This window comes from Mobula hypostoma, chromosome 4, assembly GCF_963921235.1.
Source record: "Mobula hypostoma chromosome 4, sMobHyp1.1, whole genome shotgun sequence".
In the NCBI taxonomy this organism is placed as follows: Eukaryota; Metazoa; Chordata; class Chondrichthyes; order Myliobatiformes; family Myliobatidae; genus Mobula; species Mobula hypostoma.
The window spans coordinates 85987099-86004855 of NC_086100.1; the positions used below are offsets into that span (position 1 = coordinate 85987099).

Here is a 17757-nt window from a genome sequence, read left to right on the forward strand (position 1 = left end):
AAGCATGTCAGGAAACTGGATTGAAATTGTGCGAGGCTCTTCTCATAGCTCTATACACTCTAAGAAATCAGGTGAGCTGGACAACTGAACTAACTTTGTTCGAGGTATTAATGGGAAGGCTGATGCTGGTGCATTCTCAGTCCCCTTTAATAGCGCACAAACATCCTTGGTCTGGACTGATGAGAAAGCCATAGAATTTGTGAAAGCCCTAGACAAAGCAACAAGAACAAACTAACAACAGGTAGCTGCTGCATTACCTCAGCTGGGGGAGAAAACACACATCCCTTTAAAACTGGAGACTATGTATATGTAAAGATGAAAAACTCTTTCTCCTTGGTGGAACGGCCCTAATCAGGTGGTCCTGATGATGAGGACTACTGTGAAAGTCCAAGGGAAGCCTGATTGGACACACAGAACCAACTGCAAGTTATCTTCTCCTGAAGAAGGGAAGACAGAAAACTGAATTATGAAGAAATTACTTGCTGTGTGGAATTTTAGGGTTTATTATGCTGGGGAGAACCTACAATACTTATTTGGGCTTAGCTCATGAATACGTCACACGGACTAATGTGGTTAGTTGTTGGGTGTGTATGGGGATTCCTACGCATGGAGCAGGAGGTGTACCCTTGTAGCCAATTCCCTTCAATGAGAAGATGCAAGAATGCTTCAATAAAATAACCAGCAATTATTACTGACCAGACAAAAGGAAGGAATGGATACAGGAGGGAATTGATAATCAACAGTAGAGCAAGGCTATGTGAATGTTGATCGGATCAGTATTCGTTAAGGGAAATTGCTTTGAGAGAAATAATTATACTATAACTTAACAAATCATAATGTGCTGAGATTGCATGTAGCTACTGAAATAGCTGGTGCCGGGAAAACAAGACGGGTCAGTTAATCGGAACGAGTAGGTGCAGGGAAAAGACTGATCTATGGTGAGATAGCCACAGCAATTATGAAAGGTCACTGTGATTATTAAATGGCACCTACTGGATATATGGGGATCAAGCTTACCTCCGGTTACCTCTTAACTGGACTGGATGTTGTTACCCCCGATTTGTAGTACCAGCAGTACGTCACTCTCATGTTTTGTACCCCTTGCCCATCCACGAAGGAAGAGGGTGATTATGGATACAGAAAGGTTCTGGATAATTATGTTTCCTAAGTATGGGGCTGGCAGAGCAGCTCGAGAATTGACGTGGATGCCTTCAGCCCTCGAAAAGTTAGCTAATGTCACTGCCTTGGCTCTGGAGGACACGCAATTGCAGATAAAAGAATTAACCACTGGCAAAGTAGCTACCAGAACTGCAGCTTTGCAGAATGGTATGGCCCTAGATTTTGTGTTAGCTGAGAGAGGAGGCACTTATACCATCACAGGACAGGAATGCTGTGTAACCAGCTACGAGGTCTTTGGCTTCATTGTGTGATTGGTACTAACTTTCCTAACATGGAGTGTTAGTTATAAAGACACTGAAACTAAGCAAATATAATCATGGAGAGGACAGTTCCAATATTGCGGGAGTAATGGAACAAAGGGTATATCCCTGAACGGAATTCGTCCCTTTAGAACGGAGACGAGGATGAATTAGCCTGTGATTACATTGGGGGCTGTTACCTCACCTGGATTAACTGTTTGGTGGCTACAAGTGCCACAGCTGCCACAACACTTCCTCCCTCACAACCATAAGGGCCACAAGAAGTTCTTCCAAGTGAGGCAACACATCACCAGTGAGTCTGTTGATGTCATCTACTGTATCCGGTGCTCCCAGTTGGTCTGCTGTATATCATAGAACATACATAGAACATAAACATTTACAGCATGCTACAAGCCCTTCAGCCCACAAAGTCCCTAGCACATAGCCCTCTATTTTCCTGAGCTCCATGTACCTATCTAAAAAGCTCTTAAAAGACCCTATTGTATCCACTTCCACCACCGTCACCAGCAGTGCATTGCACACACCCACAACTCTGTGTGGAAAAACCTACTCCTGACATCCCCTCGGTATCTATTTCCAAGCACACTAAAACTATGCCCCCTCCTGTTAGCCATTTCAGCATTGTGAAAAAGCCTCTGGCTATCCACATGATCAATGCCCCACGGTGAGACCCGACATAGATCGGGAGACCTCTTCATCAACCACTTTTACTCTGTATGCCACAAAAAGCAGGATTTCCCAGAGGCTACCCATTTCAATTCTACTTCCTATTTCCAGTCGTACATGTCAGTCCATGGCCTCCTCTACTGCCACACTCAAGTTGGAGGAGCAACAGCTTATATTCTGTCTCGATAGTCTCCAACCTGATGGCATGATCACTGATTCTCTAATGCCTGGTAATTATCATCATTCCTATTCCTGTTTCCCTCTCTCACCTTATCTCCCTATCACCTCCCTCTGTTACTCCCCTCCCTTTGCCTTCTTCCATGGTCTTCTGTCCTCTCCCATCAAATTCTCCTTTCTCCACCTCTTTATCTCCTTCACCAATCAACTTCCCAGCTCTTTACTTCACCCTCTCCCCTCTCCCAGTTTCACCCTTCACCTGCTACTTTGTTATTCTTTCTCCCCGAACCCCACCTCTCATTCTGACTTCTTCCCTTCCTTTTCAGTCCCGATGAAACGTCTCGGCCTGAGACGTGAACTGTTTGCTCGTTTCTATAGATGCTGCCTGGCCTACTCAGTTCCTCCAGCATTGTGTGGATTGGATGGAGTGATGTTTTGTTTTAATCAAGGGAGGATATAACAGTAGTGCTGGAGAGTATGGAAATACAAATGCCCCTGAATGGAAAGTCCTACAAAAAGTAGTGGATTCATCCCAGTACATCATAGGAAAAACCCTTCCAATCACTGAGCACACCTACGTGAAGTACTAACATAGGGGGGCAGCGCCAACTAATGGACTCACTTTCAGGGATTCTTCCCCTTGTGTTCTTGTTATTTATTTGAATTTGCAGTTGTGCTATTTGTTGTCTTCTGCACTCTGGTTGAATGCCTGAATTGGGAGGTCTTTCATTGATACTGTTATAGTAGCTATTCTATAGATTTTTTGAGTATGCCCACAAGAAAATGAATCTCAGGGTTATATATTGTGACATACATGCTTTGATAATAAAATTGACTTTGAACTTTGAGTCTTTTAAATATCCCTCTTGTATCAGTCTCTCCTACCAACCCTGGTCATGTATTCGAAGCATGTGCTATTCTTGGTATTAAAAATCAGCCTCTGACATCAGCCCAGAACTTTTCTCCACTCAACTCACCCAGATGCCCTCTGATAGTGACCCTAGAAAAAGTGTGCTGTTCACTGTATCTATACCTCTCCTAATCTTGTACACCTCTATCATGTTACCTTCCACCCTCCTGTGCTCCAAAGCCCTAGCTCACTCAACATTTCCCTAAAAGACAATTTCTCTGATATAGACAGCATCCTGGCAAATCCCATCTGCAAACCCTCCAGAACTTGCACATTCTTTTCATGATAAGTGAGCAGAACAGAACACATTTTCCCAGGGCTGAAATGGCTAGCGCAACAGGGCACAGTTTTAAGGTGCTTGGAAATAGGTACAGAGGAGATGTCAGGGGAAAGTTTTTTACACAGAGAGTGGTGAGTGCTTGAATGGGCTGCCGGCGATGGTGGTGGAGGCGGATATGATAGGGTCTTTTAAGAGCCTCCTGGTCAGGTACATGGAGCTCAGAAAAATAGAGGGCTACGGGTAACCCTAGGTAATTTCTAAGGTAAGGACATGTTCGGCACAGCTTTGTGGGCCGAAGATCCCCTATTGTGCTGCAGTTTTTCTATGTTTCAATGTTTCTGCAATCCTCCAGTTGTCGTGAACCAAAGCTTTATAGATCTGCAACATTGAATTGAACTGAATTGTCTTTATTTCTTACTTCCTTTACATACATGAGGAGTAAAGACCTTTATGTGTCTGTCTAAATGTGCACTGTGCAATTTATAGTAATTTGTAATAAAAGGTATGTACAACAGGACAATCAATGTTGCATAGAAATATAATTGTATCAGCATGAATTAATCAGTCTGATGGCCTGGTGGAAGAAACTGTCCAGGAGACTGTTGGTTTTGGCTTTTATGCTGCAGTACTCTTTCCCAGATGATAGCAGCTGGAACAGTTTGTGGTTGGGGTGACTCAGGTCCCCAATGATCCTTTGGGCCCTTTTTATACACCTGTCTTTGTAAATGTCTTGAATAGTGGGAAGTTCACATCTACAGCTGAGCTGGGCTGTCCGCACCACTCTCTGCAGAGTCCTGTGTTAAGGGAGGTACAGTTCCCATACCAGGCAGTGATGCAGCCAGTCAGGATGCTGTCAATTCTGCCCCTGTAGACAGTTCTTAGTATTTGGGGACTCATGTCAAACTTCTTCAACCATCTGAAGTGAAAGAGGCACTATTGTGCTTTTTTCACCACACAGCTTGTGTGTACAGACCAAGTGAGATCCTCACTGCTGTCCACTGAGGAACTTAAAGCTGTTCACCCTCTCAACCCCAGATCCATTACTATTTGCTTACTTTTATTGTTTGTACAATTAATTTTTCTCTTTGCAGATATTTTGATAATAAATAAACTTTGAACTTTGAACACTGACCACTTTGCTCTACAATGGAATTTCTTTGTTCTAATCATGTATTTCTTGTATAATCTTTTATCATTCATATTTAATTTATGTTTTTCTTGTGAATGCTGTGTCAGAATTGCAGTCTTATGACATGAAATTTCTTGTTTCGCAGTAGCATTAGTGTGTCAACACAAAATGTCTGTAGAATACAAGACAGATAAGTACTGCAAAAATATAAAGAACAGTGAAAAAACAAGAGAAAATCTGCAGATGCTGGAAATCGGGCTGGAGGAAATCAGCAAGCCAGGCAGCATCTGTGGAAGGAGTCAACAGACGATGTTTCAGGCCAAGACCCTTTATGAGGACTGGAGAAAAGATGAATCTCCTTCACCATCCCCATTCCCATTTCTCTCTCTCAACTTATCTCCTTACGTGCCCATCGCCTCCCTCTGTTGCTCCACCCCTTTCTCTTTCTTCCATGGCTTTCTGTCCTCTCGTATAAGATGCCCCCTTCACCTGCCCTGATCAACTTCTCTTTCACCGATCAACTTCACAGATCTTTACCTTACCCCTCCTTCTCCTACTTTCACCTATCACCTACCGCCTTGTACATCTTCCTCCCTTCCACCCTCCTTGTTCACCTATCACCTACCACCTTGTACATCTTCCTCCATTCCACTCTCCTGGTTCACCTATCACCTATCACCTTGTACATCTTCCTCCCTCCCCCATCACCTATCACCTACCACCTTGTTCATCTTCCTTCCTTCCACCCTCCTGCTTTCACCTATCACCTACCATCTTGTACCTCTATCTCCCCCACCTTCTTACTCTAACCCCCTCATTAATTTTTTTCCCAGTCCCGATGAAGGGTCTCGGCCCGTACATTGACTGTGTACTCTTTTCCATAGATGCTACCTGGCCTGCTGCAGTTCTCCAGCATTTTGTGTGTGATGTAAGGTAGACTTCAGGAGTGTCCTCTCCAATCATATGGTGGAGGGCGTGAAGCTGTCCTTAAAATATTGAGCATGGGTTTTCAAGCCATGTATGTCCTCTCTGATGGCAGTAATGAGAAGAGGGCATATCCCCGACGATGAGCATCCTTAGTGATGGGAGCTCCCTTCGTGATGCCTTTTGAAGATGTCCTCGATGATGGGGAGGGCTGAGGGGCTGGCTGAGTTCACAACCCGCTGCCATCTCTTTCCATCCTGAGCATTGAACCCTCCATACCAGGCGGTGCTACAGGTACACCAGCAACATTTAAGAGACACGTACATAGATAGGAAACGTTTAGAGACATATGGGCCAACGTGGGCAAATATGACCATTAGACATAAAGGCCATTTGGTCCATTCAATCATGGCTGATTTATTTTCCCTCTCAACCCCATTTGCTTTCTTCCCCTAACCATGACTAATCAAGAACCTATCAACCTGAGCTTTAAAAATACCCAATGACTCAGCCTCCACATCGGTCTGTGACAATGAATTCTAGAAATTCACCACGTTCTGGCTAAAGAAATTCCTCCTTATCTCTCTCTGTTCTAAAGGGACGTCCTTCCAATCTGACACAGGAAATATTCTCTCTGCATCCACTCTATTTAGGCCTTTCAATATTCAATAGGTTTCAATGAGATTCTAGAACCACCCGTGCATAATTATGTTACAATTTTTACTTAAAGACACAGGCAGCTAATTTAGCACTACCAGGGTGAATACATAGTATCCTTTAAGTTTAATACATGATATTCAAACGGTACCTGGCTATACTAGAAAGAGATAATTAAGAAGGCTAATCTGAACTCAAACACAAGAAGACATGCAAAGTAGAAAGGTGATTTTAAAATTGTTCAAGAGAAATATAAGAGAAATAGGAAGAGTTTGGCTCAAGAACGGATCAGTGGTCCAACGGAGGTTGAAACATAGAAACTACAGAAACTTACAAAACATAGAAACATAGAAAACCTACAGCATAATACAGGCCCTTCAGCCCACAAAGCTGTGCTGAACATATCCCTACCTTAGAACTACCTAGGCTTTACCCATAGCCCTCTATTTTTCTAAGCTCCACTAAGCCATCCAGGAGTCTCTTAAAAGACCCTCTCATTTCCGCTTCTACCCCTACCACCGTCAGCCCATTCCACACACTCACTACTCTCTGTGTAAATAACTTACCCCTGACATCTCCTCTGCACCTACTTCCAAGCATCTTAAAACTATGCCCTCTCGTGCTACCCATTTCAGACCTGGGGAAAAGCCGCTGACTATCCACACGATCAATGCTTCTCATTATCTTGTACAGTTCTATCAAGTCACCTCTCATCCTCCATCGCTCCAAGGAGAAAAGGTCGAGTTCACTCAACCTATTCTCATAAGGCATGCTCTCCAATCCAGGTAACATCCTTGTAAATTTCCTCTGCACCCTTTCTATGGGTTCCACATCACTCCTACAGTGAGGCGACCAGAACTGAGCACAGTACTCCAAGTGGGGTCTGACCAGGGTCCTATATAGCTGCAACATTACCTCTCGACTCTTAAACTCAATCCCACGAATGATGAAAGCCAAAGCTCCGTATGCCCTCTTAACCACTGAGTCAACCTGCACAGCAGCTTTGAGTGTCCTATGGACTCTGACCGCAAGATCCCTCTGATCCTCCACACTGCCGAGAGTCTTACCAATAATACTATATTCTGCCATCAAATTTGACGTACCAAAATGAGCCACCTCACACTTATCTGGGTTGAACTCCATCTGCCACTTCATAGCACAGTTTTGTATCCTATCAGTGTCCCGTTGTAACATCTGACAGCCCTCCACACTATTTACAACACACCCAACCTTTGTGTCATCAGCAAATTTATTAAACCATCCCTCCACTTCCTCATCCAAGTCATTTATAAAAATCAGAAAGAGTAGGGGTCCCAGAACAGATCGCTGAGGCACACCACTGGTCGCCGGCCTCTATACAGAATATGACCCGTCAACAACCACTCTCTGCCTTCTGTGGGCAAGCCAGTTCTGGATCCACAAAGCAACATCACCTTGGATCCCTTGCCTCCTTACTATCTCTTGGGGTACCTTATCAAATGCCTTGCTCAAATCCATATACGCTACATCTATGGCTCTTCCTTCATCAATGTGTTTAGTTCAATCCTCAAAAAATTCAATCAGGTTCATAAAGCACAACCTGCCTTTGACATAGCTATGCTGACTATTTCTAATCATATTATGTCTCTCCAAATGTTCATAAATCCTGCCGCTCAGGATCTTCTTCATCAACTTACCAACCACTGAAGTAAAGCTCATTAGCCTATAATTTCCTGGGCAATCCCTACTCCCTTTCCTGAATAAGGGAACAACATCCACAACCCTTCAATCATCCGGAACCTCTCCCGTCCTTATTAATGATGCAATTATCATTGCCAGAGACTCAAGAATCTCCTCCCTTGCTTCCCAGAGTAGCCTGGTGTACATCCCGTCTGGTTCCGGTGACTTGTCCAATTTGATACTTTCCAAAAGCTCCAGCACATTTTCTTCCTCAATATCTACATTCGCAAGCTCTTCAGTCTGCTGTAAGTCATCCCTACATTCACCAAGATCCTATTCCATAGTGAATACTGAAGCAAAGTACTCATTAAGTACCTCTGCTATCTCCTCTGGTTCCATTCACACCTTTCCACTGTCACACTTGATTGGTCCTATTCTTGCACATTTTGTCCTCTTGCTCTTGACATACTTATAGAATGCCTTGGGGTTTGCTTAATCCTGTCTGCCAAGCCCTTCTCATGACCCCTTCTGGCTCTCCTAACTTCATTCTTAAACTCCTTCCTGCTAGCCTTATAATCTTCTAGATTCATATCATTACCTAGTTTTTTGAACCTTTCATAAGTGCTTCTTTTCTTCTTGATGAGATTTACAACAGCCTTTGTGGACAACGAATCTTGTACCCTACCATCCTTTCTATGTTTCATTGGAACGTACCTACTTAGAACCCGATGCAAATACCTCCTGAACATTTGCCACATTTCTTAGGTACGTTTCCCTGTGAAGATCTGTTTCCAATTTATGCTTCCAAGTTCATGCCTGATAGCCTGACAGTTACTTCATATCTGATTAATAATTCCTTTCACACTAATCCTTCTCGCTTAACAAGAATTGCTCCTGTTTCTGCCAGCTCACATTATTTTGTTTTCTGACCTGAACCATTACTCCCTAACTCTTTGACCTTGTGATATCTGTGATTATCAAAGCGAAAAACTTGAGATGCAGGAAATCTTAAATAAAAGAGATAATGCTGGAAATCTTCAGCAGGCTTGGCAGCTTCTGTGGAGAGAGACACAGAGTTAATGTTTCTGATCAATGACCTTTCATCACTATGGCAACACACACAAAACACTGCAGAAACCAACGTGTCAGGCAACACCTATGGTGAGAAGTAAGTTGTCTTACATCACCATTTTCTGTTTTCTTATTCCCACATCTTGTTTCTGTTTTCTCATTTTCTATTTTCACATTCTCAGTTGCCATTGAAATCTGTTGATTAGAAATGTTGTCTGAGCTGCTAGCAAAACCTTATATTCCACCTGGGTAGCCTCCAACCCAATGGCATGAATGTCATTTTCTTCTTCTGGTAAAAAATTCCCTCCTCCTCTCCTCTCTTCTTCTTCTATTCTCCACTCCATCATCTTTCCTCCTCTCAGCTGCCTATCACATCCTCCTTCCTTTTCTCCTGTGGTCCTCTCTCCTATCATATCAGATTCCTTCTTTTCCAGCCCTTCATCATTCCTACCCACCTAGTTTCGCCTATCACCTTCTAGCTAGTGTCATTCTCCTCTCCCACCTTTTTATTCTGGTACCTTCTGCCTTCCTTTCCAGTCCTGAAGAAGGATCTCGGACTGAAACATCGACTGTTTATTCATTTCCATAGATACAGACTGACCTGCTGAGTATATCAGCATTTTGTGTTTGTTGCTTTGTTTATGATTTTCACTTTCCACCATTAGCTGGCTTCATCTCACTTGAGTTACAAGCAGAGCACACTGGGTGTGTCAAATAGGCAAACACGGTGAAATCTTCAGGTATAAATTCAAACAACTCCCAGAACATTCTTTTATTCACACAGAACAGCATGAATGAATCACATTTAAAACAGGTGGTTGCCAATGAATTTTAATATGTTTTCTCTGAATTATGTTGGGATTTCTTTTCATTTTGGGAAAATGTGTTTTATTTTTCATGAACGATCTCTTTGGATATAATCAGTCAGTTAGAAAGCGAGGGATAGATTCAAATCCGAACAATTATCTGATCTGTTTTACAACATTTGGCAAAGATAAACATTTTGACAATCAGGAATACTCAAATATCAATTTTGAGTGTTGATGCCCAGACATAGCAAAAACAAAAAGCACAAAAAAAATGTCATTAAGAAAAAAAAGTTTAATATACTGTGACTCTGACATAGCTTTGGTTTTGTTTTCACTGTGTTCCTCATTAAAAGTATTAAAGAAATTAGAATGATCAGGAGTGTTGAAGTGATACTGATGCAACATGGAATTAAAATTTCAGTCGAACAGTTTTGCATTTTGTGGCAGGATTGGGCATTTCTGATGGCAGGTCATACGCCCACAATATTAGCTCAGTTCCTCTCTCTACACTGCTGCCGTACACACAGTGTATTTCCAACAGAGTTCCACTAACTGTGGAGTTCTGTGTCTCCTCATTCCTGCACAGTCCATCGCCTCTTCTCATCCCCTCTCCTCTCCTTCTACTTACACGTCCTCACAGAGATCAGCTGTGATTAACCAGTCACCAACACCCTCTCAGCTCACACCGCCACAGTTCATGTAGCTCTGTCTCTGTTGGTCTCCACCCTATCACTATCACTCACTTTGTCCTCTCCACCCCTCACTCGGCTCTGCAACTTGAAACATCTCTGTTTTTGATCTTGAATTGGATCATTAATTTCTGGGTTCCACTCTACTTGTATTGCCCGACCCATGTTCCCGTGGTACGTTATGATTTATTTCAGATTTTCATCATCTGCACTCTTTTGCATTTCAAGCACCAAACACACTCTGCACAGATAACAAGCCATTTCTTACCAGTGCAGGTAGGGAGTGGTGATCGAGTTCTCACCAGGATAGTGTCAAGTTTTGCCTTGGTAATCCCATGGGGTGATGGTTAGACACCCAATACCAGCCATTTGTGGCATTGTATCAGCAAATCTTCAGCAGAATTGTCCCCTGTGCTGTGGCTCAGCTGGAATTTTGTGTGATATTTTCAGTGTAGCTGTGAGAGAGGCTGTCTTTAAGACAAAGGCTTTCATGTCGTCTTGTAAAAGTTGAAATAAAAAAGTATATCCTCTGCTCATGGACTGCCAGCGTGATCAACAGATTAGAGATCCAGAGGGGATGGCAAGTATTGACTCTTGAAGTCTCTGCCAGTGATGCATCCGGTATCTGGGAGCAGTTCAAGAAAAAATCCACAATGTCATTGCACTCATCACGGTTAATGCACTGACAAAATCAGAGATCACATTTACAATCTTAGAATGGACACAGCTATATATACACAACACACACAGAAACATAAACACATGCAGACATGGACATGCACACACACACATAAAAGCACCGACACAAACACGTTTATATATGTAGTCATGTGCATGTGTATACACACACACACACTCACAGACACACACACACACACACACACACACACACACACAGTTTGAGAGAGAGAGAGAAGCACCGGTTGCTTGATGATTGGTAATGGTATGATTGTATCAGGATCCAGTGGATCTGTAATGACATGCCTGAGTGCTGACATTTGGCCTCTGCAAGTTAGCAAACAATTCAGTGAACTCAACCCGTAGCACCTTGTCAGCAAAAGAATGGTGTTATCACTGTCCTTTCAGAGAGGAATGCCACAGGTTCCAGAGGGAGTAGGTTATTTCTGAAAATAAATCAGAAATTCTATTTCTGATCAACTCAAACCTTTCATGATAACTTTGTCTTTGGGTCCTTAATTCTAGATCCCAATAACTTCAGGACAGGAAATGCTGAGGATTCATAATTTGCCAATTTCTTTTAAGCGTGTTTTGTTAAAGAAAGATTGCTGCCATCAATGATGGGATTAATTTGTCTTCCTTTTCTAGAAATCTAAATATGTCTTACTTCATGTAGTCAATATTGAAAACAGAACATTCACCTTTGTTTTGCAGGAACATTTGACAAAACATCTCAGCTCCACACTATGATCTCCATGCAGAAAGGATATTTCCTTGTCTCAATACTTGCAACTGCAGGTGTGTTGTACAAAGGCTGTGATTTAGAAGGCTATTATTCCATTCAAAGGTACATGCTTGGAATGTCGCATGTAAAAAGAGAATTCTGGTTCTGAAAAACATGTTTCTGATCTTGCATTCTTATACCAGAAACCCGGGATTATATTTCTGGAGTCGACTGACAATGTAGAGCCAACACCATTAGTGCAACACACATCAAAGTTGCTGGTGAATGCAGCAGGCCAGGCAGCATCTCTAGGAAGAGGTACAGTCGACATTTCAGGCCGAGACCCTTCGTCAGGACATTAGTGGTGTGTTCAGTGGAGTCTGCTGCTCTAAGAAACCCAGACAAACCAATTTATTACTTCATGAAGGGGCTCACTGGCAACTTGAGCCAGTATCCAGAGCCGGAGTACAGAATCCCTTTGCTCTCCTCAATGAGGAATGTCACTATTCTACCCTTGAATGTCACTGAACTGTTTGAAGACACTCCATTGAAAAGCTGGTAGCAAAATGTAATCAACAGAGATATCTGATTTTGTTTGGTAAACTCAGTGCTTGACACAAATTAACTTGTTTTTAAATGAATGTAGAGTCTGTGGGAATGCCGGGAAATACAATATCCAGGTCAGAAGTACTAAAGATAATGAAGGGCATTGCCACATCGACAAACATTGCTTACCCTGCTGTTTAATTTTAAACCAGTGTGTTGTTTCGGAGCACATGTTACTACAGGCCAGGTGTTGGAGGCAGGGCAGACTCGCTCATGGACACCAAAAGGAAAGGAACAAGGTGTATTTTGAGACAAGGCAGTGCTGTACAAAGCAAGCAGAGAAAATTATTGTGACTAAAAATTTAAACTCGACACTTTGTGTTGAGTTCTTATTTTTATACGTACTGTGGGTTAACAATTGAGAATCATATTCTAGAAGAATTAGAACTTTTACTGACAGCAACAAAACCAAACCACACTTTTACCAAGCCATGTTCCAGATCATTCTCACAATTCTGCACATGCTCAGAACTCTTTCCTATCACATTCTGACATGGCATATCATCACATCTTCCCTTCCTTAAAAAGAAAAACAATTAGCAACATTAACCAGAACAAATGCATAATTTATCATGTTTCTATCAGTCTCCCTGGGGGTTTACGAACACGAGTACACCTTCCAAGTGGTTCACACAGTCCTAGTGTTTCATTGTTATTTCCATGTTTTGTCTGGTCTGCATTAGTTAACTGAAACTCTGAAGTTGGCTCTTTCTTGAGGTCCTTGTGATTTCTTCTTAACACTGTTCCTTCTTCTGTTTGGACCATATATGATCTTGGTTGTACTTCATCAAGTACTGTAGCTTTCTTAATTCCATTTGTAATGAAATACGAATCTTCTTTTCTTCATCTAATTCATTCATTAACTGTGTAATCTCTTTTTTTACGCTGGGACTTCATTATTTCAATAAAACTTCTCAAGTTCATTTTCAAGCACTGCATTTACTTGTTTTATTTCCTTTCTACTTCTGCAACAGTGTGAAAAATGATTACTCTTACTGCAGTCATTGTACATTTTCCCATACGCTGGACACTGTTTAGGCTGGGCAGCTACCCACAGTGATCACATAGCTTTTTTCTCTCAGATGACGTCTTGCACTCAGTCAGATTTGTTATCATCTTATTACTTTTTCTGATATGTTTGTGCTTTTCCAAACACTCTGTATGGCAGTTCTGAGTGAAAAGTTCTTTAGCCTGCCACATCACTGTTTCCAAAGCTTTGCAGAGCATCAAAGCTACTTCTAAGTCTAAGTCTTGTTCTCGTAACAGTCTTCCTCTCAGAGCATTATCCCAAATGCCACAAACAATTCTGTCTTTAATGAGAGGGTCTGTCAATTATGTAAACTCACATGTTTTTCTCCAGTGTCTCAATTCAGTAACATATTGATCAATTGTTTCACCAGCTCTCTGCACATGTGTAAAAAATTTATGTTTTTCATACATCAAATCACTCTTTGGTATACAAAATGCTTCAAATTTGTCCATTATTGATTCTAATTTTAAATTATCTCTATCTTCAGAAATAAAGTGATTATATACCACAATTGCATCATCACCTGTTACGTGGAGTAGAAGCGCAGCTTTCGTTTTTTCCTGTTTTCTATCAGCTCTGATCGCCAACAAATATATTTCAAAACGCTGCTTCAATTTTCTCCAGTTCTCAGCTACGTTCCAAGTTAGCTGAAGTGTCAGTGGAGGTTGCATACCTTCCATTTTTAAAATTGTTAGCAAATACCAAAAGAGTGTGAACTCTTTTTTCTTCGATTATCTTCGCTTCTCCCATGTTAGTGAATGTATTATTCTTCCAGACCGACTTCCGACACCACGTTGTGTTCTTATTTTTATACATACTGTGGGTTAACAATAAAGAATCATATTCTGGAAGAATTAGAAGTTTTATTTACAACAACAAAACCAAACCACGTTAATACCAAGTCATGTTCCAGATCATTCTAACATTTCTGCATATGCTCTTTCCAATCACGTTCTGACACATCATATCACCACACCTTGGGTCTCAAATGAAGACTGAGCAGAGATAGTCTGTACAACAGTCACTTGCCTAATCTGGTTTTGGATTCTCCAGTGTAGAAAAACAAGAATCCTGTTGCAATGCACTAAAATTGGTAGAAATACAGATATTTTGTTGTTTGACCTGGAAGGAGTAATTGAGCGCCTGGAAGATAGATAAGGAACTTCTATAAGTAATGACTTCCCTTCTCACATGACCAAAGTACAGAAATTTTACCTCAAAGTACATGCAAAGGTGCTGTGAGATGGAAAATGATTATTGATGGTAATAGGTGTTTGAGTTAATTCCACAATAAAACTTCCAACATGTGGTCCAAAACCTAAAGTCAAAGGATGATGGATGACTGTGGGACCCCACATATTCACACAACTCAGAAAACTTCTTAAAGAAACAACACACAAGACACAAGTACTGCAAATCTACTTTATAAAGAGTCATAAGATCTTCAGTTAGTCACACCTTAGTCCTCTGGAGCATAGTGTTAGTATTTAAATATCTTCCAGCACATTACTGTGAGTGAATATTTTCAGGGAAGTTGTTGATGCCATGGTTAGTGTTAATACCCAAACAATAAAGATATGATTTTATTTGTTTAAACAACATTACTTTCAATATCTCAGTTCAATAAGTGAGGGCTGCCACCTTTTCATCTCACAATCCCCTTTCCCGCCCAGTGTACACGTGCATACAAGGGAAAAACCACATCCCTACTAAATGTTTACATAGTCCTAGTTGACAGAATTTAACATTATTCCATCCTTTTTGTGTATATATCAGAAAGAGATAAGTTAAAAAAAATTAAAGACCATTCAAATACCCATTAGGATATGAGAGTTATTTTTAACCTCTGTCTTTCTAGAGGGTGACCCCTTGAAAGACAGCAGGTCCTGATGCAGTACCAGGTAAGGCTTTAAAAACCTGTGCTAACCAACTGGCGGGAGTATTCAAGAACATTTTCAACCTCTCACTTCTAAGGGTGGAAGTTCCCACTTGCTTCAAAAAGGCAACAATTATAACAGTGTCTAAGAAAAAAATAATGTGAGCTGCATTGATGGCTATCACCCAGTGGAACTCACATCTACAGTGATGAAATACTTCGAGAGGTTGGTTATTACTAGACTGAACTCCTGCCTGAGCAAGCACCTGGACACATTGCAGTTTGCCTGTCACCACAGTAGGTCAACGGCAGATGCAATCTCCATGGCTCTTCACACAGCTTTAGACAACTTGAACAACACAATCACCTATGTCAGGATGCTGTTTATTGACTATAGCTCAGCATTTAATGCCACCATTCTCACTATCCTGATTGATATGTTATAGAACCAGGGCCTCTGTACCAACCTCTGCAATTGGATCCTCGACTTCCTAACAGGAAAACCACAAACTGCGTGGATTGGTGATAATACCTCGTCCTCGCTGAGATCAACACTGGTGCATCTCAGCAGTATGTGCTTAAGCCAGTGCTCTACTCTTTCTATACCAATGACTGTGTGGCTAGGCATAGTTCAAATGTCATCTATAACAAATTTCACAACACATGCTGATGATAATAAACCTAATTCTGATACAGTACTGGTATTAATAGAATTCATAATGCCTTCACTAAGTGCCTTTAACAGCACAAGAGCTGGTGCTCCCTCCTTTGTGAGACACCCAGCTAGAACTTTCTTTGTAGTTGACTATTATCTTAATTTCTTTTCTTTCTAATCATTATTTCTACATCTATATTTCTCTTCCTGATGCTAAATACAGTTCTTTATTACCACTGAAATACTCAGTTAATGGATTAAACTTTCCTTGTCATTTATACTGTAGGTAAATCCACTAAAGGAAAAGTTTTGGACTCATGTGCTTGCAGATGGTTGCAGATTAGCGTTGATCTGGAGATATGGAGGCATCTACCTGGATACTGACATTATATCACTGAGGTCTATGCTATTTGATAACTTTACCTGTCCACAAAGTCCAGCCGTTTTCAGTAACGGAGCAATGGGTTTCCAGCAGAAGCATCATACCTTTTTGTGGAATTGCATGGAAGCTTTTGTGGCCAATTACATTGGACATGTTTGGGGTCAACAAGGTCCTGAACTGATTTCCCATGCGCTGAAGAGATGGTGCAATACCAGTAAACCAGCCACCTTCATTGGCAAGGAATGCAATGGCATCTCTCTATGGATCACAGATCGTTTCTATCCAATTCCATATCCACAATGGGAGAGGTACTATGCCCCCTGGAAAAAGGAGCATATAGAATGGGCCTTTTCAGGTACATATCGAGCACATGTCTGGAACTTTATCAATAAACAGAAGAAAAGAAAAGTTGTTGCTGGAAGTGGATCATTAATGGAACATTTTTTCCAGTTGCATTGTCCAAATACATACAAAAAATTCATTCAATCCAGTAATAGTACAGCATGATTTTGGACATGATATTGTACAATGAGTGACATAATTAAATTGACGGATTTTCCAAATTTACAGTCTTAAAATACATAAAACCGCTTTGACTACAATTGTAATCTAGAGTGCATTCATTAATAAACTAGGAATTCTGACAACCATAGAATTCTGACCCTTCTATTCAGAATTGAAAACCAATTTCCATACCCAGTTTTATGTGATGTAACTTGGCAGTGAAGGTATTTGCCAGTGAGCGTGAACTACCTGATCCACAGTCAGCTCACCGCAGAACAACAAAGCAACAATATTTGACACGCTTCTCAGGTGAAAAACATTGAATGAGAAAAAAAAATGTTTCAGGTAAGCAGGAACTTTGCATCATTGCATTTACTTTTATCAAACAGTTTAATATTTTTGTATTTGATAGAATAATGATTCTGCATTATTAGAGAATGGCCAAGTGCATAGGAAACTGCACTTAGATAATTTACATAATTCAATGAAGGATATTTTTCAAAAAAGAGTTAACAAGGAAGATGAGATTATTTCTATGCAATGAAAAATATCGATGCTGAGGAAATTGCTGGGAACACCAAATTGACTCTTGGATGCAGGGAGATGACTGAAAAGCATGAGTACCATAACGTCAGAGAACACACAGGCTTACAGTTCACCTTGTACTGCACGAGAAGCTCCAGATATAAGTGTCTGTCAGTGACTGTCAAAGAGATGCTCTTGAGATCTTCATTTGACAATGGCAGACAATGGAATGGGGAACCTACAATGCACTGTCAAATGTCATTTTTTGTTGTCTTCAGCAGATTATGTATCTTGTACATGTGACAATAAAAATCAATGGAAATTTTCCTGCCATATGTCAAATTATCTTTCATGTCACATCCTGTTG

At 41.1% G+C, this 17757-nt stretch overlaps 1 protein-coding gene across 1 annotated transcript in view; it reads left to right on the plus strand.

The window, feature by feature from the left end:
* LOC134345967 (alpha-1,4-N-acetylglucosaminyltransferase-like) overlaps window positions 1–16868 on the plus strand; it is a 167567-nt gene extending 150699 nt beyond the window's left edge. Inside the window, exon 2 of the mRNA XM_063047311.1 lies at window positions 16266–16868. Within this exon, the coding sequence (XP_062903381.1) occupies window positions 16266–16868 (603 nt within the window). The remainder of the gene's footprint in view (window positions 1–16265) is intronic.
* Window positions 16869–17757: the final 889 nt, after the last annotated feature.